Raw genomic sequence first — 22,085 nt, forward strand, 5'->3', positions numbered from 1 at the left:
CTAATATGCATCTCCCAAAAATTGATTTTTAAATAATTAATTAAAAGATTTTGAAGACCCTTGAATTTTCACTCAATTTTAAATTTCTTGGAACATTTCCAAAAAGGGACTCTGAAATAATTTTTCTTGGAAAGTTGCCCAAAAATTAAATAGTCCCCTTCACTGGCCTAGCGCCAAGGTCTTCTGCCATGCTATTAGGCCTGCAAGTCCCTTCGCTTCTACCGGTGGGCTGACAACTGCAGTTTGCCCTCCCCATCTGTCCTCCTGCCTCATTATCACTCCCCTCTTTCAGGCCTGATAGCATGGCTTACCTTTTAAGAAGACCTCAAGACTCTTTGGGCATGAAGATATCATCTTAAACCTCTTAGCTGGCTCGCCAAATGTGCATGAGGGTGCCACCACCCCCACTGTTTGCGCCTTGGCATCTCTTGGGGTCAATAAGAGACTCTGGAGCAAGCAGGACACTCAGGCTGATTTCAGAAGTCATCAGGTTTTTATTTCTTCCAACAGGCAAGATACAGCAAGGACATCTCAGGAACTCTGCTAAAATTACTGGGCTCACCTACCCTTATATACAGTTCTAGGGAGGTGAGGTAATGGTTGGTCACAAAGACAACTCCTTTCCTGTTTGTGATTCACTGATTTATATGGCATGATATGGCATGATCAATGTGCTGTTCCTCTCCCTACTTGTGATTCGCCTTTCGGGTGACTACGAGACAGACTCAGCCTTGGTGAACAAAATGTACACCCTCATTCAGGCATGGATGGCCTCACATGGCCTCTGCCTGAACAACGACAAAACGGAGCTACTAATCCTAGGCTCTGAATCCAACATCCAAAAACTATGCCCAAACTACACATCCTTCAACATTGATAATAACCCTATCAAGGTGATGTCTGTGGTTAAAACCCTTGGATTCTATCTGGACTCCTCCCTCACTCTCAAGAAGCAGGTCAACTCCCTCGCCTCATCCACCACCTACACCTGCAAACTTATCCGCGCAGCTATACCATACCTTTCCAGTGCCAACTGCATCACATTACCTAACGCCCTTATCATGTCTAGGCTAGACTACTGTAATGCCCTGTACTCTGGAAGCAATAAATACATCACAGACAAACTTCAAAGACTACAGAACAATGCCCTGGGAGAAGCAGTAAATATCCCCTTTAGAGAGCACATCACTAACTGCAGGAAAGAGGCTAACTGGCTAAAAATAACGGACAGAATTCTACTCAAAACAGCTTCCCTCACATCTGAATGCCTCAACAACGTAGCCCCCCGTATCTAATGGAAAAAATCAATAGGAAAATTCCCACGAGGCCCACAAGATCCGCCATCACCTTTAAACTAGAGACTCCAAGGTTTAAACGATCCACTGCGGGAGGAACTAGCTTTCCCGTCAAAGCTGCTCACTGCTGGAACAACTTACCTCTTGACCTTAGAACTGAACAACCGTACCCAAAATTCAGGCACAAGATAATCAACTGGCTGCGCGCCAAGGACTAGCTTACTCCCACCCAGCCACTACCGATTTGTTGCCTGGACACCCCAAGACATGCCCTACTCCTAGGCACTTTTCTGTATATATTCTTGTATATACTTGCTTCTTCCCGCCGCTTGTGTTTTTTTAGGCATATGTTTGTATATAGTCGCACATATATTTGCTCTTTTTTTGCTATGTTGTATATATTCCTGCCAAATACTGTAAACAAGCTTAAGTTGTCATGAAAACTGTTGCGCCCGGCTACCCCTGGGTTTGGCGCTTATTACCAAATAATAAACAAACAAACAAACTAACAAACCTATCTGCCACTCTAGACCGGTTTTACCCACTCCTTACCCCGACCTTTGTCCCCTACATGAACTCTTTATGAAAAAATTGGCCAGTGAGGTCAGAGTGAGTTAGCATAAAGCAACTATTTTGTCTACTTAAGTAAGTATTCATGTTGAAGTGCCTGACCTTGTCACAAAACCTAAAATGGCTGCCCTCATTACAAAATGCCTGACCTATGCACATTTTCCTAAAATTGGGACCTGTGCTAATTTGGATTTAGATCTTTGATAATATATCATAACATTTACTACCCGACACATTCTCTACTGTTCATGATATTCTGACTCCATAACTAAATCATCCCTTAAAGCGCTTTCCTGCGAAGCACTATAATTCTAGTTTCTACAACATTTGAAGGCATTGATCACCTCACCAAATGATCTACGTTCGGTTTTAGGGGGAGTGGTTCTATCTCCACTACATTCAGTTTGAGGGGGAGGGGATAGCCATTCCTTTACATCTCGTAGACCATATACTTCTAGCATCTCCATATCCCCGGCCCTACCCCCTTCTGCCAGTTCATGTGTATCGGGTTTCCCCACTTGCCTGTACAATTTAGCATCTGCCCAGAAATTGAAGTCTCCCCCAAGATTACCTGTCCAGAGGCCTCTCTAACATAATTTTTGGGAGTGTCCTCTGTAAGAATCTGGATTAAGTGAGTACAGTGTATCAAGTGTGACGGCTACTTTCTATGCAGTGCCTGTAAAGCAATAAACTGGGCACAACAAGATGAACAAATTGTTTATTGCTTGTAGGGATAAGCTGGGTAGTAGAGACCCCCAGCCATCTGCACAAGTAGACTGACTCCTCAAAGAATAACATTCTAACACGAAGCTCAGGATTGCTCTGATGTCATCAATAGCTAGGATTCCATCAGTAGAACAAGGAACGGAAATCAGATAACACATTAACATATAATAGAAAAGACATCAACATAACACACCTCCCTCCCTTATCTGAGCACCAAATTTCTATTTACACAAAACAATTTATAATACATGTAATTCGAACGATGACATTATATAGAGAAAAAGGCGTCTGTTTGCTCAGCAATTTTACCTCCTCACCTTTGCAACCCTTGACAGGCTCTAGACCTGTCCACTCTCCAATTTCACAGAACGGTCAAAAACTTGTACAACCTTAACCGGATCCGAATACAACGGATCACCCTTTTTCTTTATAACAGCTTTCCTTATTCTAACTAGATCGCCCACTTCAACTATAGTCTTCTTTCTTGGAAATTTTTCATTAACTTTCTCAGCACGCTTCCTCTTTCGTTCATCCATATTCCTTTTCACTTCATCCACCACCTCATCCGTTTCTCTGGCCCGGCCTAACCAAGCTGGGGATAACATTGTGTTACTCCTCCGTCCTCTCATTAATTCAAATGGACTCACTCTTGTTTCGGCATTAGGAGCCATCCGCAACGCATACATTCGTTCCTTTACCGCAAATTTCCTATCCAACCCACACGCATTGGCATTCCCAATACCTTCCATTATACAGCGGTTGACCCTCTCGATCATACCATTGGCTTGAGGGTAATACAATGCAGTCTTTTTATGCTTGATTCCACATCTGTACATGTACACTTGAAAGAAACCTCCAGTAAACTGTGGACCGTTGTCTGTCAACACACTCCTTGGCAAGCCCTCTCTCTCAAATATCTCTTCCAGAAATGCTACAATAGATTGACCCGTGACTTCTCTCAATATTTTGAACTCCATCCACCTTGAAAACATATCTACTATGGCCAACACAAACCTACCACGACCTCTGCCCATATCCACTGGGCCTAAGATATCCATGGCAAGGTCTTGCCACACACCCTTAGGACCTTCAACTCCTTTCACAGGTTGCACTATAGCAGATATGCTCTTCCCTGACTTTATGCAGTCTACACATCCTCCCACTGTTTTCTCAATCTCACGGTCCATACCCGGCCACCAATAATCGGCCTTAATTACTCCCTTGGTTTTATACGTACCAATCTGGCCTTGATGCGCAATAGCAATTAGTTTTTTTCTAAAACATACTGGAACAACAAGCTTATCCCATCGATATATATTAGACCATTCTTCACAGATAATTCCTCTCTCACCTCCCACAAAGCACGCTCTTCTCCAGATAACAATCTTTTCTCTGGCCAACCATCCTTGATAAAATTGGTTATCCGCCTCCACATTTCATCAGACAACAATGCTTCAACCTATTCTTCTTTGTGAAGTACACCTTCCACCATAGCAAATACCATACTTTCAACTTCAACAGACTCCTTCTCATCTTCCTCATCACTAATCCTTACTCTAGATGCATGATCGGCCTGCACATTGTCCTTACCGGCTACCACTTCAATGTTAAACTTGTGACATTGCAATCTTGTCACCCAACAGGCAACTCTCCTTGAAACTTTGTCCAACCCTTTGCTTTCAAATATAGCCTTCAGTGGCTTGTGGTCTGTTCTTAACACAAATTCCTGACCCCACACAAAGTTTTTCAGTTTTTCTATACCCCAATGGCATGCCAAAGCCTCTTTTTCCAAAACCGAGTAGTTCAATTCAGGACCTCTCAACATGCACGAGGCATGCAACACCACGGATTCTGCACCATCCATTCCCACTTGCGACATAACCACTCCAATACCAGTTTCACTCGCATCAACAGACTAGATTGTCCTTTTTATAGTATCATACATGGCTAAGGGTTTTGCCATATCAATCTCAGACTTAATCTCAACAAATTCCTTTTCACACTCTGCATTCCAAACAAATTCCACTCCTTTTCTCAACAATGCTCTCAGCAACGTAACGTTATCCGCATATTTTTCAATGAAACGATGGTAAAACTCTATTGTACCCAAAAATGAACGTAACTCTGCCTTATTCTTTGGAGATTACATTCTTTTAATTCCATCTACCAACACTTTTTTGGGCCTTAAACCTTCCTCCAATATTTTGTGTCCTAAATACTCTACTACTTGAGTAGAAAAGACACATTTCTCACTTCGTAAGGTAATACCTTGTGTTCTGAAAATTTCTAAAACCTTATTGAGTTTCCTTTTTAAATCTTCTTCAGTACTGCCACAAACCAACACATCATCCTGGAAGCACCAAACTTTGTTAATACCTTTGAATAATCCATCCATGACTTTTTGGAAAACTGATGAAGCTGATATTAATCCGAAAGGCATGCGCCGAAACTGGCAAATGCCTTTGTATGTGATAAAAGCCGTCAGTTTTCGTGACTCAGCATCAAGGTTAATCTGATGATAGGCGCTCACCATATCCAATTTGGCAAAGTATTTGGCATTTCCTATCCTAGACAGAAGTTCTCCCATATTTGGAAGGGGATGGCGGTCAGCAACCACACATCGATTCAATTCTCTTAGATCTATGCATACTCTCAAATCCCCACCAGATTTTTTCACAACAACCACGGGGGAAATCCATTCATCCGCCTTTGCTGGTTCAATAATGCCAGCTTTCTCCAGTTTCTCCAACTCCACTCTCACAGCATCACGCAATGACATCGGTAATGGTCTAAGTTTTGCCGCCACGGGCCTGGACCCCTCCTTCAGCACAATTTTGTGAATCAACCCTTTCAAACACCCAACGCTATTATTAAACACATCTGGATACTTGGTAATTAAACTTTTAGAACTATCATCCAAACTACAGTCCATGGATAGTTTTTCTACATTTAACACTTGTTCTTTAATATTGGGATCTAATTTAATACATAGTCCCCTTTGTTCTCTCCATCCCAACAGCGTCTCACCCTTCTTGGTGATATATATTTTTCAGCGCGTAACCCTGTCTTTAAATTTAAAAGTTGCAGGACAACATCCTACCACATCGATCCTACTGCCACTATAGCCCCCAGGTGTCTTTTCTGATGGGCTTAAATAATCCATCCTACCTCCCAGCACATTTTCATACACCGCCTTTGACATCAAAGTGATTTTGGAACATGAGTCTGCTAGCATTTTAACTTGGCAACCATTCACTTCCACCCAAGCTGAAGGATGCTCGCATTCATCCTTTCCGGAACATTGAACCATATTCACAGTAACACTTTCATTTTCTGCACCTTCATATTCATCTGAGGATGGCCCATCTGGCTCCTCAACCAACATAACGCTCCTCCCAGCACCAACAGTGTAATTGGCACAACATTTGCAAAATGTCCCCATCTTTTACAGATGTTACATATAGCTCTTCTTCCAGGGCAGATCAGAGAATTAGATAGGTGGCGGGCACTCCCACACCTAAAACACAGGCGCTCCTGTCTCCTTTTTCCCACTTGTACATTTTCTTCTTGCACAGATGTATTTGCTATTTGGTTACCATTACCACCCTTGCTTGATACATGACAGTCGATTTGGCCGTTTTGCCCTTCTTTTTTTTTTGGTCTTTTGCGGTTTGTATCCTCTTGTCACCTACTTTCAAGACCTCAACCTGTTGGACAGCTTTGGACTCTTTCACAGCACGTTTTGCCACACATCTCAAAGTATGCTCAATTCTTTTTGCAATCCCAATGACTTCATCTAAGCAAGGGTCATCTTTTAGCCACACTTCCTCTCTGATCCTGTCATTGGCACAATGTAACATGAACTGATCTCTAATACGTTCATTCAGACTTACACCAAATTTGCAGTTCAGCGATAAATGCCTAAGCGCAGTGATGTATTCCTCTACAGTTTCACCCTCATGCTGAGATCTCATACCAAAGTGATAGCGTTCCAACACAGTACTTATCTTTAGTTCAAAATGTTTATCCAGTTTTGCCAATGCTGCATCAAAGTCATTCATACCTTCCTCAACATCCAGTTCGCTCAATTCAGGTAAAGTTTCAATAATTCGCTGCCCCTCATACCCCAGAAGATGCATAAGCATAGCCAACTTTCTTTCTACTGACATGCCATTGCCACATGTGGCTTTCACATAATGGAGAAAACCTTTTTTCTAGGGCCCCCATTTAATTCTCGGGGCCCGGGGTCGGTAAAAACATCTGGGGACCCGGGATTCCGGATACAGCCATGGTGCCAATCCAAGTCTGTAGTGCTCTCCGAAATCAGCTACCAATCCACCAAAAGCGAAAAACAGAATGTCACTCACTTGCCACCTGCAGCAATGTTTCAAAATATAAGCGCTCACCTCAAAACACTGCTCTCCTCTTAACAATTCCACCATGTGATATCAAAACCAAACATGCGCAATATTGCTTGCAGGTCTCCAGAAGGTAAGCTCAGAGAAGGTTCAGCGCACTTTCCCTTCAGTCCAACGTCGTAGGCCAGGTCTGGGGGGGCAGCTCCTCACCCGTAGGCCTGTCGGTTGGAGGTCTCCGTCCGGCTCCAGCTCCTCAGCTCCGGATAACTACTCCCACTCCATCTGCTGCTTTCCTCTTGCAGCATATCCCATCCTCATCGCCAATGTAAAGCAATAAACTGGGCACAACATGTTGAACAAATGGTTTATTGCTTGTAGGGATAAGCTGGGCAGTAGAGACCCCCAACCATCTGTACAAGTAGACTGACTCCTCAAAGAATAACATTCTAACACAAAGCTCAGGATTGCTCTGATGTCATCAATAGCTAAGATTCCAACAGTAGAACAAGGAATGGAAATCAGATAACACATTAACATATAATAGAAAAGACATCAACATAACAGTGCCCACTATCACAAGCGCCCTACCTTCCACATCAGCCCATACCTTCGTGACCTCGAGGTTAAGTCCTTTCCCGATCAAAATCCCCACTGCGCCTTCCTCAGGAAGCCTGAGCCCAAATATTCCACCCCCATTTTCGGGTTCAATATCCTACACCCTCTTCAATGCGAATATTTGGTTTCCTACAAAAACATCACATCAAGTCACATTTGTCTAAACTCCCTGGACACTAGGCACCTTTTCATTGGTGAGTACAATCCCTTTACATTAAGGGTTCCAACCCTGAGGACCACTGTATCTCCTGTGGAGATACAGGATTATGAGCAGATGGCACCCAGTATTTAGAGCGGAAGTCACCAGAAGTGGCGTAATCGGGCTGGGAGGAGCTTTGTTAGACTTCGAATTTCTAATCCTGGTGTCATAACCCACTGTATTTTACATACCCTCCCAGTCACACTAAGGACTAACTGTTAAAGGACGGCACAATGATGTAGGTACAAACCTCGTCTGATTGTGCAGAAGCAACGAAGGGTTGGGACCCCAATCTTCAGGTGTGCGCCCTCATTCATCATTCTTGGCATAGACCAGTGAGCTCAAACTGCAATCTGGAGATTGTCAAGACAACATATGGTCCACAATTGCACGCTGCGACCAGACGAGGATTCCCTATTAGAGTATATGAGTCTCCTCTCTTCAAGTCCATATCCCTGGTGGTGAACCCAGTGAAGTATACCGATAACCTCCCCATCTCTTAGCGCTACCTGACCCTGTGAGGGTTGGGCCCCCACTCGTGGAGCGTGTGCCCTCCTCCAAGGTTCATAACACACAAAAGAAGAAATAGTGGGAGTTGCATCCTGGAGAGGGAGTACTGGGCACCTTCCTATTCCAACCCAAACCAACAGAAAAACACCCCACGGTGTTGTGACTAACCAGGTGAGAAAGTCAAAAAGAAGGAGCAGGCATTCACGCACATGTGCGGGTAAAGGGGTGCATGGAGATAAGGCAGAAACTGGTGCCGTATAGGTATACTCCACTCAGCACTGACCCAGGAACCTCAGATGAACCGACTATAGCGACCTCCGGAACCGATGCTGCAGCAACTAAAGGAGACATAGCAACCTAACTGGAAGAAATCAAAAACTGGAGAGCAGACATTGGAGGTAAAGTGGACAGAATCACAAAGAGAATTGACAAAATGGAGGAGAGACTCGATGGAGTAGAAAACAATCAAACATCATTAAGCACACTTGAGATGCAAATGGATCAAAGAATTGCCGAAATAGAATCCCGGGAAGCGGAATTCCGTCTCAAGATGGACGATTTGGAGAATCGAGAGCGACGGAATAACCGAAGACTTTTTGGTATCCAGGACATAGCAGAAGAGTCTGAACAAGATCTGAAACGGTCACTGCATGAAATTATGAAGCTCCTCTTTGAAGATGATTCCATCGATGAACCAAAGCTCGAAAGAATACATAGGGCAGGGGTAGCTGCAGGAGGACCAAAAACTGTCCTAGTCTGGTTTCACAGCTACAGCGACAAGGCCAGAATCCTGGAAAAAGCTAAACACTTAGAGCCTATCTCCCTCCATACCGCAAGAGTGACAATCTTCCAAGACCTGTTGTCACTAACACTTGCCCTAAAACAAATGTGTATGCCCCTCACTAAGTGGCTTAAAGAACAAGCAGTCTGATATAGATGGGGCTATCCATTCTCTCTTACATTCAAATTGGATGGACGGAGGAGAAGGCTGAGAACGGAGAAGGACATAAAAAGCTGCATTGCCGAAATTCTGGGTAATCAGGAAAATTAGCAAAATCCAGCCAGGAGAAAAGATGACGACAGACAGTGGCATATTCAAGGACCAAGACGGAGGCGTATACCAGGGTCCATGAAATATAGAAGAATGTACGACACCCCAGGGGCAGATGTCTGAAGATCTCTGGGAATGTTAGCACACCGACCCAAATGAATACTTGACCCCGAGGTGGAACTATTATGACAATCCTCTAGAAGGGTACGAAAAGAGTTGGTCCTCTGTTCACTGGAACATTTAACTCAAGGACAGCTTGGTAGACGCTTCCCACATGGGGGATCGACGTTTACACCATGCATGGAAGGGACAACGCAGGGAGGCTCCGCTTCCGGAAGACTCAAGTGTGACAGGTTAGAAATTGATGTGTGTCCCGGACCTCAGCAATCCGGGTGATGTATGAACCAAGAAGAAATGTTTGAAGTGAGAACTGTGGGAGTTTTTTGGATTTATGTGAAGTTTAAGAGGAGGGAGAAAGGGGGCTCAATGTTAATTTAGTTGTTCTGAGAAGGGACCAGGCATTATCTGGTTCCGCTGGTGGTCCGAGATTGTCTTGGTGATGTTAACTGAGCTGGATCAGACGCCATATGGGAGATCGGGGGGAGTGAGTAGGGAAGGGGGGAAAGGGTAGGAACAGGATACTCACCAAGGGAGTTTAGACGAACGCGGCAGACCCTATTGTAGGACCTTGGGTCCGGGATCTCACGTGGAAACCGACTTCATCCACGCGTGCCCTGGTGGCCCTCTGATCTTATAATCTTTGATCACAACCTCTCTGGATGTAGAGCCATGCTGGAGGAACTGGCAGAGTATGTCAGGTAGAATGATCTAGTGGTGAAAATTGCTAAAACAAAAATATTGCTGGTGGCAGGAAAGAAAATTAATAAGTTGAAAGTTGTTACCAGTTCATAACCAAGAGGGATTCCAGGCTAATTACAAGAGAGGAGGAAGCAAGCCTGGTATATATACATAACGGTACATTAACAGATCCCTATCTCTACTGAATTATGGTATGGGTCTCTAGTGTTTGCAAGACTAACCAACACTCTATATTAGATACCATGTGGTCAAGGTAACAAAGTTCACGGAGTATTCAACCTGCCAATGTTAGCCTTCAACAATATATTAAAAATATCAAAGAGTGGCTCCTGCTGGAGAAAGTGACCAGTACCGAACACCTCTCCAGTGACTTATAAAGTGCGTATACAATAAATGTAGATCATATACTCAATGTTCACATGATACATCTTCCCACAACACCTATTCTGGTGCTGACGAGAAAGTTGTTACCAGCCTGAGGGACATTGAGTGCGTTGAGCACTATCCTTATCTCGGGTTGGAGATGAATGCAGATAGCAGGTACCCCATATTGTCTCTATTAAAAAGAGGAAGGTGGCGTTGCTGAACCACTTATTTAGCCATTTTGCACATCAATCGGCAGGTTATTCACTGGAAGGGGTATTAATACTCTATAGACAGTGTTTCTGCCCAGCAATTTTATATGGCCTTGAGGCACTGACCATGAAAAATCTAAGATGGTTGAATCACATAGAGGGTGCATTTTGGAGGAAGCTTTTGAAACTTTTGAAAACTTAGACCTTCTGTTCCCATGGAAACCTTGCGCCTGGAGTTGGGTCTAATATCACTGGCTTCCTAGGTGGAAAGGAAAAGGGTTGAGTTATATTTTAAGGCCAAGATGTCGCCTCTTTGTCCGATCCTGCACATTTTTGTGCTAATTGTGGAATCCAAACTGGGAAAATAGGGAGGGCGTGGGTGGCTGGCACTCGACTTTGAAATCCTCATTTAAAATCAAATCTGAGCTTTATTTATTTATTTATTTATTTGAATTTGTAAAGCGCGCTACAGCCCAAGTGCATCGAGGCGCTGTTGCAAGCATACGTCTTAGTTAAAAAAACGTAGGCTTAGCTCTTGGTTACAGTGAGCGCAGGCCTAGTTTGCAGATGTTTCAGTTACAGAATAAAGGCTTAGCTCGTGGTTACACTGAGCAGAGGCGTAGTTTGGTACTGTACAGTCATGCATATACAGGATGTTAGTGGCAGAAGCCGTTCAGTTGTGTAGTTAAACAAACAATACAGTTTTGACAGCTTTCCTGAATGCTGTGTAAGAGTTCATATTTCTTACGTGCGGAGGGAGAGAGTTCCAGTTGGTGGCTGCAATGACAGGGAAGCTGGCACCTCCTGCCCGAACTCTGAAGGTCCTGGGGATGGTTATCCTGTTCGTGTAGGCTGTTCTGGTGGGTCTGTCAGAAGAAGGTTTGGCAATTCTTTGAGAGAGGTAGAGGTGAGCGGTGTCGTGTAGGCACTTGTGTGTAAGTGCAAGGGTTTTGAACATGATGCGTTCCCTGATGCGCAGCCAGTGAACCAGTTTTCTGGTTGTTGAAATGTGGTCACGTTTGGAGATGCTGGTGGCTGCTCTGAGAGCATTGTTTTGGACCAACTGAAGCTTTCTGATATTCTTGGCTGAGGTGCCAGCAAGGAGGGCATTGCAATAGTCTAGCCGAGACCCGATTATTGCTCTGGCTACAGTAAGGTAATTCTGTTTTGTTAGGAACGGCCTGGCTGCTGCGATCAGTTTGGAATGGTAGGCCGCAGCCGATGAGATGGTGTTGACCTGTCTATCCATTGAAAGGTTTGAGTCTAGATAGACCCCCAAGGTTTTCACTGCATGAGAGACTGTGATGGGAGTGCTAGCTACCGAGATAGTTGTAATTTAGTACATGGTGAACCTTTGAGTAAGATCTCCGTTTTACCGCTGTTGAGGCACAAACAATTTTCTGCCATCCAGGTTTGAATCTCTGAGTGGATGGAGTTGAGAGTGTTACTGACAGCTTCTTAGTCCCCCGTAAGGGGGATGAGGATCTGCGTGTCATCAGCATAGTTGACTAGCTTGTTCACTAGAACAGAAATTATGAGCCTATCTCTACACTAGAAAGCTTACAATGTATTGCTGGGGTCTCTAATAGGTATAAGAAACCTCAGCGTTACATTACACTGAGTCCTAGATCAGAAGTACGTAGAATTATGTTATGTTTACGTGTTAAACAGTTGCCCATATTATCGGTTCTGGGTGCTCAGATGAATCTAGCAGTCGATCAGCGAGTGTGTCTCTTATGCAGGTGTAATGGTATGCTGGAAACATCTAAATATCTATTCACTAAGTGTTCCAGTTTGAGCACAGTGGATATGTGCAGCTACGAAAAATATGATTCACGACTATTATTCTATTAAGTCGAATAAGTTTTGGTTATATTGCCTAAACTCCCCCACATGTTCAGTCCACTTGGCGATGTTTAGGGTCTGCAATGTGGTCGCTAATTGCCTTTCTATTTTGGTTAAATCATACTGCTGTTAGAACTTTTGATGTTGAGATTTCAAATTGAATGGCAGCTGATGTATTTGGTGTTATTACAATTAATTAAACTTGTAGTGTTATTAACATTTGTAAAAAGTAATTTGACTAATTACAATAAAACAAATAAAGTAACCAATGAAAAGGTCTGGTGGATGATGTTCAGTGGGGAGCAGGTCCCTTTGTTATTAACAGCGATTAGATTTTTGGAAGCGATAGACATGGGAAATACTTAAAACTAAATTCAATTTTAGTAGGAATTTCTATTAGTTTACCCTTGTTTTGGGGTTGAAGGGTTTGTTTTAAATGACTTTTAACCATGTATTTATTGAATGCGTATTTAAGTATAGTCTTGTATTATTGTGTATTTTAAATTGTTGAAAGGTTGAAAACTCAGCCAAAAACAATTTTAAAAGAACATGATGTGTTCCCTGATGCGCAGCCAGTAAACCAGTCTTCTGGTTGCTGAAATGTGGTCACTTTTGGAGATGCCGGTGGCTGCTCTGAGAGCATTGTTTTGGACCAACTGAAGCTTTCTGATATTCTTGGCTGAGGTGCCAGCAAGGAGGGCATTGCAATAGTCTAGCCGAGACCCGATTATTGCTCTGGCTACAGTAAGGCAATTCTGTTTTGTTAGGAACGGCCTGGCTGCTGTGATTAGTTTGGAATGGTAGGCCGCAGCCGATGAGATGGTGTTGACCTGTCTATCCATTGAAAGGTTTGAGTCTAGATAGACCTCCAAGGTTTTCACTGCATGAGAAACTGTGATGGGAGTGCTATCTACCGAGATAGCTGTAATCTAGTACATGGTGAACCTATGAGTAAGAACTCCGTTTTACCGCTGTTGAGGCACAAACCAATTTTCTGCCATCCAGGTTTGAATCTCTGAGTAGATGGAGTTGAGAGTGTTACTGACAGCTTCTTAGTCCCCCGTAAGGGGGATGAGGATCTGCGTGTGATCAGCATAGTTAGTTGACTAGCTTGTTGACTAGAACAGAAATGATGAGCCTATCTCTACACTAGAAAGCTTACAATCTATTGCTGGGGTCTCTAATAGGTATAAGAAACCTCAGCGTTACATTACACTGAGTCCTAGATCAGAAGTACGTAGAATTATGTTATGTTTACGTATTAACCAGTTGCCCATATTGTGGTTCTGGGTGCTCAGATGAATCTAGCAGTCGATCAGCAAGTGTGTCTCATATGCAGGTTTAATGGTATGCTGGAAACATCTAAATATCTATTCACTAAGTGTTGCAGTTTGAGCACTGTGGATATGTGCAGCTACGGAAAATATGATTCACGACTATTATTCTATTAAGTCGAATGAGTTTTGGTTATATTGCCTAAACTCCCCCACATGTTCAGTCCACTTGGCGCTGTTTAGGGTCTGGAATGTGGTCGCTAAGTGCCTTTCTATTGTGGTTAAATCATACTGATGTTAGAACTTTTGATGTTGAGATTTCAAATTGAATGGCAACTGATGTATTTGGTGTTATTACAATTAATTTAACTTGTAGCATTATTAACATTTGTAAGAAGTAATTTGACTAATTACAATAAAACAAATAAAGTAACCAAAGAAAAGGTCTGGTCGATGATGTTCAGTGGGGAGCAGGTCCCTTTGTTATTAACAGCAATTAGATTTTTGGAAGCGATAGACATGGGAAATACTTAAAGCTAAATTCAATTTTAGTAGGAATTTCTATTAGTTTACCCTTGTTTTGGGGTTGAAGGGTTTGTTTTAAATGACTTTTAACCATGTATTTACTGAATGTGTATATAAGTATAGTTTTGTATTATTGTGTATTTTAAATTGTTGAAAGGTTGAAAACAATTAAAAAAAAACATTGGTGCATGTTTTGCTTTTAACTGGAGATTAAGAAGCTTTCTTTTAATTTCCCTAATTCCAATTGTGCATTTAGGTTTCCAGATAATGGTAAATCTTGCAGAGATTCAAGCAGAATTCCAGGCTTTGCAAGATTGCAACGCATCTGCACAGGAGCACAGTGAGTATTACTCCCCTCGACATCCTTTTAATCCGTGTAATGTCTGGTGTAAAGTGTAAATAACAATGGCGCTCATTACAACCTGGCCAGTATCATGGCGGTAAAGCCTCCAGGATACCGCCAAAGGCCGTTACTGTTTCGGACACTCGGTTGGATTACGAGTGCCGGCGGTGCATTGTAAATCCCCATTCATGGAGTCCCATTGGACTCCATGAGAGGATTTGCCGTCATGAGGGACATGCCATAATGAAGGCTTTTATTGCCAGTAGGGCGCTTTTTAGCTGGAGGTAGGCCAAGTTGCCCCGCCGGAAAACTCGTAGTCGGGCGGTCCGGTAAAGTGCTGCAGATATCAGCACTTTTTTACTGGACTGCCCGTCTCCGAATGAGCCCCAATATACTGTGAAACAGTGGTCCAGCCTGCAGACAGTGCATTTTCCTGCGCTGTATCTTGTATTTAAAGTGGGTGTAATAACCGTAGTTTGCTCAATCCGCAGGTGTTCTATTTGCACTTTAACGGCAAGGCTATTTTTAGCAAAATTACCAGCTGCTGAACAGCTTGAAAAGGGACACATTTGCCCAGTACTGTGATGTGTGTTTCTTAGCTCTGTGCACTGTGCCGCAGAAACTTACTGCACTGTGCTAGTTAATTCTCTGTGTTACCTCGCAAATCAGGGGTGCTCAGTGGACCCCATGTCTTTTGTGAATGAGATTTTACGCAGAATATCAAAACAGTTGGTCAACACAGTGAATTAAAGTCACATGGTTGTAAAATGTTGGTGGAGCAAAATTTTAAACAATTTGCTTCATGGTACATACATTTCTTTCCGTGCAGCCTCACCTGCCGACCCCTCACCCACCAATACGTTCCCCTAGTTTCATTTGTGTTTGATATCTTCCTCAGAGGTTAAGAACAATTCCTTTTCTCTAAATGCAGATGTTCACCCCTGAGCAGTTGGCCTCCTGGAGGAAGCTGGTCAAGGCGCTATTATCACTCGCTATTATCACTCGATGTTCTGCTGATGGCCCACTGATTAATCTACAATAGACTCGCGGACCAATGTCGTGTTCAAGGTTCCCACTGCAACCATAGGGGACCCTACCACAAAGATCCAATGAGTGAGTGGTTGGTTGATTGCTGGCCTTTATATAAAACACCAGTACCTTTACTCTTGAAGTTGATGTGGGTTATATGCCCGGCGCAAATCCTAGGGTGGATCTAGGAGTGATCATTTTTGGAATTGAGGAATGTTTGGACTTGATTTACCATCAGTTCCTTTTAACATTTTTGAAGATAAGAGAGATTAGCCAGTATGTTAACATCAATGCCCTCTTTCTGCAAGAGAGAAAAAATAAATACCTCTTTAAAGGGAGATGGCACAAAACCAGTTTCAAATCCCTGGTTGGTCAGATGCAAAATGCAGCTAGCAACTAAAGTGGGATGTCATAGAAGAAGCCAACAAGGTACCAGGCCTGCCTCAGAATGAGTGAGCTTGAGTTTAGAAATCTGCAAGGATAACAAGGTACCGTTCAGACATGTAGGAGAGCATCCATCTTGAACTTCGTCTCTCCCCGTAAGAGTATGTGCAGATCTGTTTCATGAACAAAGCCTTCTGGAAGACGAGATAGACATTCAAAAAGGTAGGATGAAGATAGAACAGGTGGGACACAAGAGCTTGGAGTAGTCAAAAAGGATTCCAGCAAAATGATTGTCTTGGATAATTAGGCTGCGGACTAACTTCATTACCTAACTTCATTAGCTAATAAGATTATTAGCTTGTAAAGGCCACGCCCATGGTGCAATTTCATCTTGGAATGCCTGCACTCCATGCCGGTTGATACCATGGGTGGGCAGGAGATGCCTGATGCATGGTTGATGGTTAAGGTTCAGTGAGCGATGAGGATGGAGAATGGCCAAGCCAAGTGGGCACTTTTGGTGTCTTGGACGTGCATGGGGCATGACCAAAGGCAGAAATCCAAAATATTTTCAGCCATGGAGGGGAAGACTATAACGCATGCTCCATGCTCTCGCCACCACAACAGCATTTACCCTAGCCCATTCCTCCCTGCCTTTTGCCACCAAAATAGATGTTTAGCTTCAACCCCCTGCCAAACTGTATCACAAGCCCCACCCAACACATCGACCCCCTTCACCAAGCCAAAACAGCACACCTCGGCCCCGGCTATGCCAAGCCTAGACTCCACGAAACCACCCCGCAAAAACTCACAAGCCGTCCAAACCCTAGCACAACGCTCACACTGCCCACACCCGTACAAAGCCTCCAAGGGTCTGTCTACCGACTACACCCACATAACAATCTCACGGAAGCCTACTCATGCTCTAAACCAAGCGATTCACAAGATACCGAAACTGAACACAATGTCCGCTAGGAATTGCCATCTCTCTGACAAGCTCCCTTACCATAAATCTGTGACAGCCAACACCCAGCCTCCCGTCCCAGAGAGGAACTATAGGCTACGTGCAAGAACTACCCCAGCAACGCCCACCCACCTCTCTTCGCAGACTGGGAGAAGATATGAGCACATGGGTGCACATACCCACACCAGCTCCACTGCCACTCGTACTCACCTCTTACAACACCACAAGGATTTCACTATGCCAACACCAACTTCATTCAGCATCCCCCAGGCTCCGCTGCCAACATCGATCCACACAAGAAAAGTAGCCACAGCACCAGCCTATGCTCGCCCCAGGACCAACATGAGTTCTCTCAGCCACCCCATCCTGTTTCATACATAACCTCCCCGCTACACAGAAGTCAGACCACTTACTGCACGCAGCTTTAGTCCATGTTAGGTCCCAACCAGCTCACGCACTTGACATTAACGACCTAATCGCCAATCTGGACCTAGACCTTCTAGCCATTACGGAAACTTGGCTCCATCAAAGCATCAGACCTGACTCTATCCCTAGCATTACTAGAAGGCTAAACCATCCTCAGATGCAATAGAATAGATGCCAGAGGGGGCGGAATAGCCCTCATTCACCGGGACAGGCTCCACATCAGCCCCAACAGCACCTCCACAAAAGGCAACTATGAATGTCTCATGGTCAAACTTGTCACAGCACCCTCAGACACTATCACGATACATGTTATATACCGCCAAGCAACCTCTGCAGCTAATTTTGAAGATGATCTCAGTCATCTTTTAATGGAGAATCTTAAACTGACCTCTGGGATGACCTGTTGGAAATGGCTGATCAGGTGGGCATGTCTTTGTTGATTATGTTGGACCTGTCCGCCGCTTTCGATACGGTAGATCACAGGATTCTGTTGAAGCGCTTGAGGGAGGTGGGAAGGGTTTCGGATCAAGCCCTTCAGTGGTTTGATACCTTTCTCACTAGAAGGGAGCAAAGAGTCTGGCTTAGAGATTTTCTATCAGACTTTATTCTACAAAAATGTGGGGTCACACAGGGGTCCTCACTTTCTCCTCTGCTCTTTAATTTATATGTTAAACTTGTTATGGCAATACTGAGGAAGCACCGCATTAATTTTCATTCGTATGCAGATGATACTCAGGTGTACATGAAGGTGCAGAAGTCAGAGGATACGTTTGAGATGGTGAACAGTGTCTATAAAGCATACAGGCATGGATGTGTGCGAACCAGTTGCTGCTGAATGCCAGTAAAACAGAGGTGGCTCTATTCGCCTCAACAAATCAACACAGCAAGCAGTTACTGCCACGATGCTTTCTAGGGGCACAGTTGAATTTCACGAAGAAAATTAAAAACTTGACCTGTGTGTGGGAAGATAATATGGGATGTGAAGCGCAGGTTAGCACAAACCTGTGCTATAAAAATAAAAAATACCCTGCGATTACTGATACATATTTTACCATTAATTGCGAATGAGGACAGAGCAGTGGTTGTCGGCACACTTGTTAATTCGCGACTGGATTATGTAAACGCCTTGCTGTCAGGTATACAAGCATTCCAGTTGCAAAGATTGCAAGTGGCCCAAAATGCTGCAGTTAGGCTGGTGTGCAGGGAAACTAAATCTGCTCACATCTCTAATTTAAGAAGATCCTTACACTGATTAGGAGCGAATAGAGTTCAGAATTCTCTGTTTGGTATTCAAATGTGTGAACAAAGTAGCGCCAAGGTACTTGTCAGATAAAATCAAGAGCTATGCTCCAAGTCAGCAGTTGCGCTCAGGTGAGAAGAACCTGCTTCAGGTACCGCGGTCTAGGTATTTGAGCAAGGGGGACCGTAGATTTGGGGTCTATGGAACAAGCTCCCAGAGATATTTGTGAGATTAAAATGCTCACAGCATTCCGTAAGGCCTTGAAGACCTATCTGTTTTGGTAGAGACTATAGAGTTGAGGCAGTAGTACTTGTACTAAACTATCTAAGTGGATAATGGTAGGATCAATGTTAACTGGTACATCAGCACCCAAATAAGATTACGTTTGTTCGGTGCACGCTACAAATTGATTACAAATTAGAGTAATACTCCTAGGCGACCTTAATCTAGGCCTCCATGACGCTACTGATAACACAGCCTCTAGTGTTGCTAACCTCCTCGCAGACTTAGGCTTTAAACACTGCGTTGCATCCTCCACCCACACTAAAGGAAGAACCCTAGACTGGGTAGCCTACCTAAACAGCCAGTCAACTATCACCTCCAACAAATGCATCCCTTGCTAGGATCATAAGGACCTTACTTTTAGCCTCCCTGCTAAGAAACCTGCACCCACCACTCCCCTCTCCCTGCCTACCACACGGGCCCGTAGCACCAAGAAAATCACCAAAACCTCATTATCCTCACACCGTTGGCTAGGGAAAACATTGCCACAGCAGATCCTCAGAAATGAGCTACCTCTGTACTAGCACTCTTACCAAAGCAATAGATACTGTAGCGCCTCTGCTCCCTAGAAAATCTAAGCCCAAAGACCATTGCAACCCTTGGTTCACCGATGCCCTCCAAGCACTGTGATCTAAGAAGAGACAAGTAGAAGTGATTTGGGGAAAAAAATCAGAATCCCTAAAACTAACATACAACTAGCTAGCCAATGAAAATAAGCTAGCCAATATAAAGGCGAAAGCAGAAACCTATAATGCCAGGATAGCTAAAGCGAACTCTAATTTGCAGGAACTATTTAGAATACTGAGAGAACTTGAAACCTCCATGACACCTCCCTCCGCTGTAATCAAAGACGTAACTTGGTGCACCAACATCCAGAATGGTATGAGGTATAAAATCTACCTTCTGCAGGAGAAAATTGCACTAAAACAATGTCAAACCAACCTGTTTAACCTCCCTGCCCTGGTCAGATCATTTGCCATACATCCCTTTAACTTCAGTGAAATTTCAGAATTAGAAACAACTAATATCATAAAAAATCTTAAACCATCCAGATGCATAAGAGATATTTGCCCAGTTACAATCAGAAAAGACTGCACCTCAGACCTAGTCCCTTTCATCACTAAGTTTATCAATGCCTCTTTCACCACCAACCTAGTACCTGCCAGCCTCAAAGAATCCTGGGTCCTCCATCTACTAAAAAAAAACATCACTATAACCCTCAGTGCCCAAAAATGACCACCCCATCACCACAGTACCTTTCTTGCTCAAGATCCTAGACAGAGCTGCCTGCAACCAGATCCAGTGCTATCTGGAATCAAATCACATCCTATTAATGCGTCAATCGTGTTCCAGACCAGGCCACGGCACTGAGTCCACGCTACTAGACCTTAAATTACAAATGGATTTGTTCAGAGACTAGGGTAAACCGGCCCTTCTGCTCCTACTAGACCTGTCAGCAGCATTTGACCTTGTAGACCACAAATTCCTCTGCCATCACCTCACGTCTGTCACCAATTTCTTATTAGAAGCTGCCAGTTGGATTGCCTCTTTCCTTGAAGGGAGATCAATGAGTCTTCTCTGACACAGCTAGTGCTGCACTCATCCCCATCCTTTGCAGCGTACCCAAGTGATCCTGCGTATCCCCATCACTCTACAATATTTTTACGACACCCCTATTTGATCTCTTGGATGATTTAGGCATCTCATATACCAACTACGCTGATGACACACAAGTTCTCCTTCGACAACGACTCCCTTAGGCTCAACTAAGTTTACGCTGCCATCCAAGCATGGATGGCCTCCAATCATCTATGCCTTAATGATGATAAGACCGAGATCTTACTGGTAGGCTCTCATGCAGTGCTAAAAAGACTCAGCCCGCAATTCACAGCATTCATGATAGACGGAATCCAGATCCCAGTTTCTGACTCGATTAAAACCCTAGGTGTGTACCTGGATGCTTCGCACTCCTTCAACAAACAAGTTAGCGCCATTGCAACCTCGTCAGCCTATACTGCCAAGCTTATCAATGCTGCAAGATAATTTCTCACGACAGAAAGCTGCATGACCATTGCCAGAACGATCACAGGCGCAAGCCTGGATTATTGCAACGTCTTTGCAGGAACCTCCAGTCAGAACTTAAATAAACTACAAGTAATCCAGAACAACTCTCTCAGAGCAGCACTGAAAATCCCAAAAAGGGAACACATCGCAGCCGCCAGAAATCTAACTCACTGGCTCCCGAATCATCTTCAAGACCCTTGCAATCACACACAAATGCCTGAGCAAAACCGTCACACAGTACTTGTCACAGAAAATTGTAAGAGTAAAAATAAAGGGCCGGTAAGGTCCCTCATGCTTTCAAATTAGCCATACTAAGAGTGAAAAGAGCTAAAGGTGGAAGGGTAAGCTTCCCTTCAGTTGCAGTAAACCAATGGAAAGCCCTTCCACTGAGCTCAGAGCACAGGAATCTTACTGGGCCTTCTGCAAAGCGCTGAAACCTAACTTTTCGCCTAACCCCCAATGAGACACTGACACTCGTCCAACCCCCTTTTGTTTTACTCTCTGTCTTTTTTGTCTTATGCACTATATTTATTTTCTTTTTTTTATTTGTATTTGGTTTAACAAAATCTTTACAAAATTGTTTTCCATAAAATTCATAACAGTTAAAACTTACTTATACCATTATTATTACAATAAAACGAAATTCAGATAGGTATCATTCAAATTAACGGGTCACCTCATTAAGCAATTCACTTTTGCAGCGGTATTCTAATGACTAATTATGGGTATGACTCCACACACTTTGGTTAAAAACTTAACAATCTCCACTTTTAACGGTACTGATGTCCCATGTAACATTTCAGACCATAGGGCGTTCAGATCAACATTCTTAGAATTGATAACAAATTTTCCAAAATCTTCAATACGTTGTGGGCGAATCACCTCACAATCTACTAGTAGATGTCTCAAAGTCTCCACTAGTAAAGAATTCTTGCAAAATCGGCAGGGGATGCATTTGTTTTCCCCACCTTCTCTTATTCCAGAAATTTCACCT

At 43.6% G+C, this 22,085-nt stretch overlaps 1 protein-coding gene across 1 annotated transcript in view; it reads left to right on the forward strand.

Annotated features, from left to right (window-relative positions):
• LOC138516896 (C-type lectin domain family 4 member F-like) overlaps window positions 1-22,085 on the forward strand; it is a 333,064-nt gene that overhangs the window by 169,571 nt on the left and 141,408 nt on the right. Inside the window, exon 4 of the mRNA XM_069632350.1 lies at window positions 14,619-14,702. Within this exon, the coding sequence (XP_069488451.1) occupies window positions 14,619-14,702 (84 nt within the window). The remainder of the gene's footprint in view (window positions 1-14,618; window positions 14,703-22,085) is intronic.

Source organism: Ambystoma mexicanum, chromosome 6q, assembly GCF_040938575.1.
Source record: "Ambystoma mexicanum isolate Mex_15411 chromosome 6q, UKY_AmexF1_1, whole genome shotgun sequence".
Taxonomy (NCBI): domain Eukaryota; kingdom Metazoa; phylum Chordata; class Amphibia; order Caudata; family Ambystomatidae; genus Ambystoma; species Ambystoma mexicanum.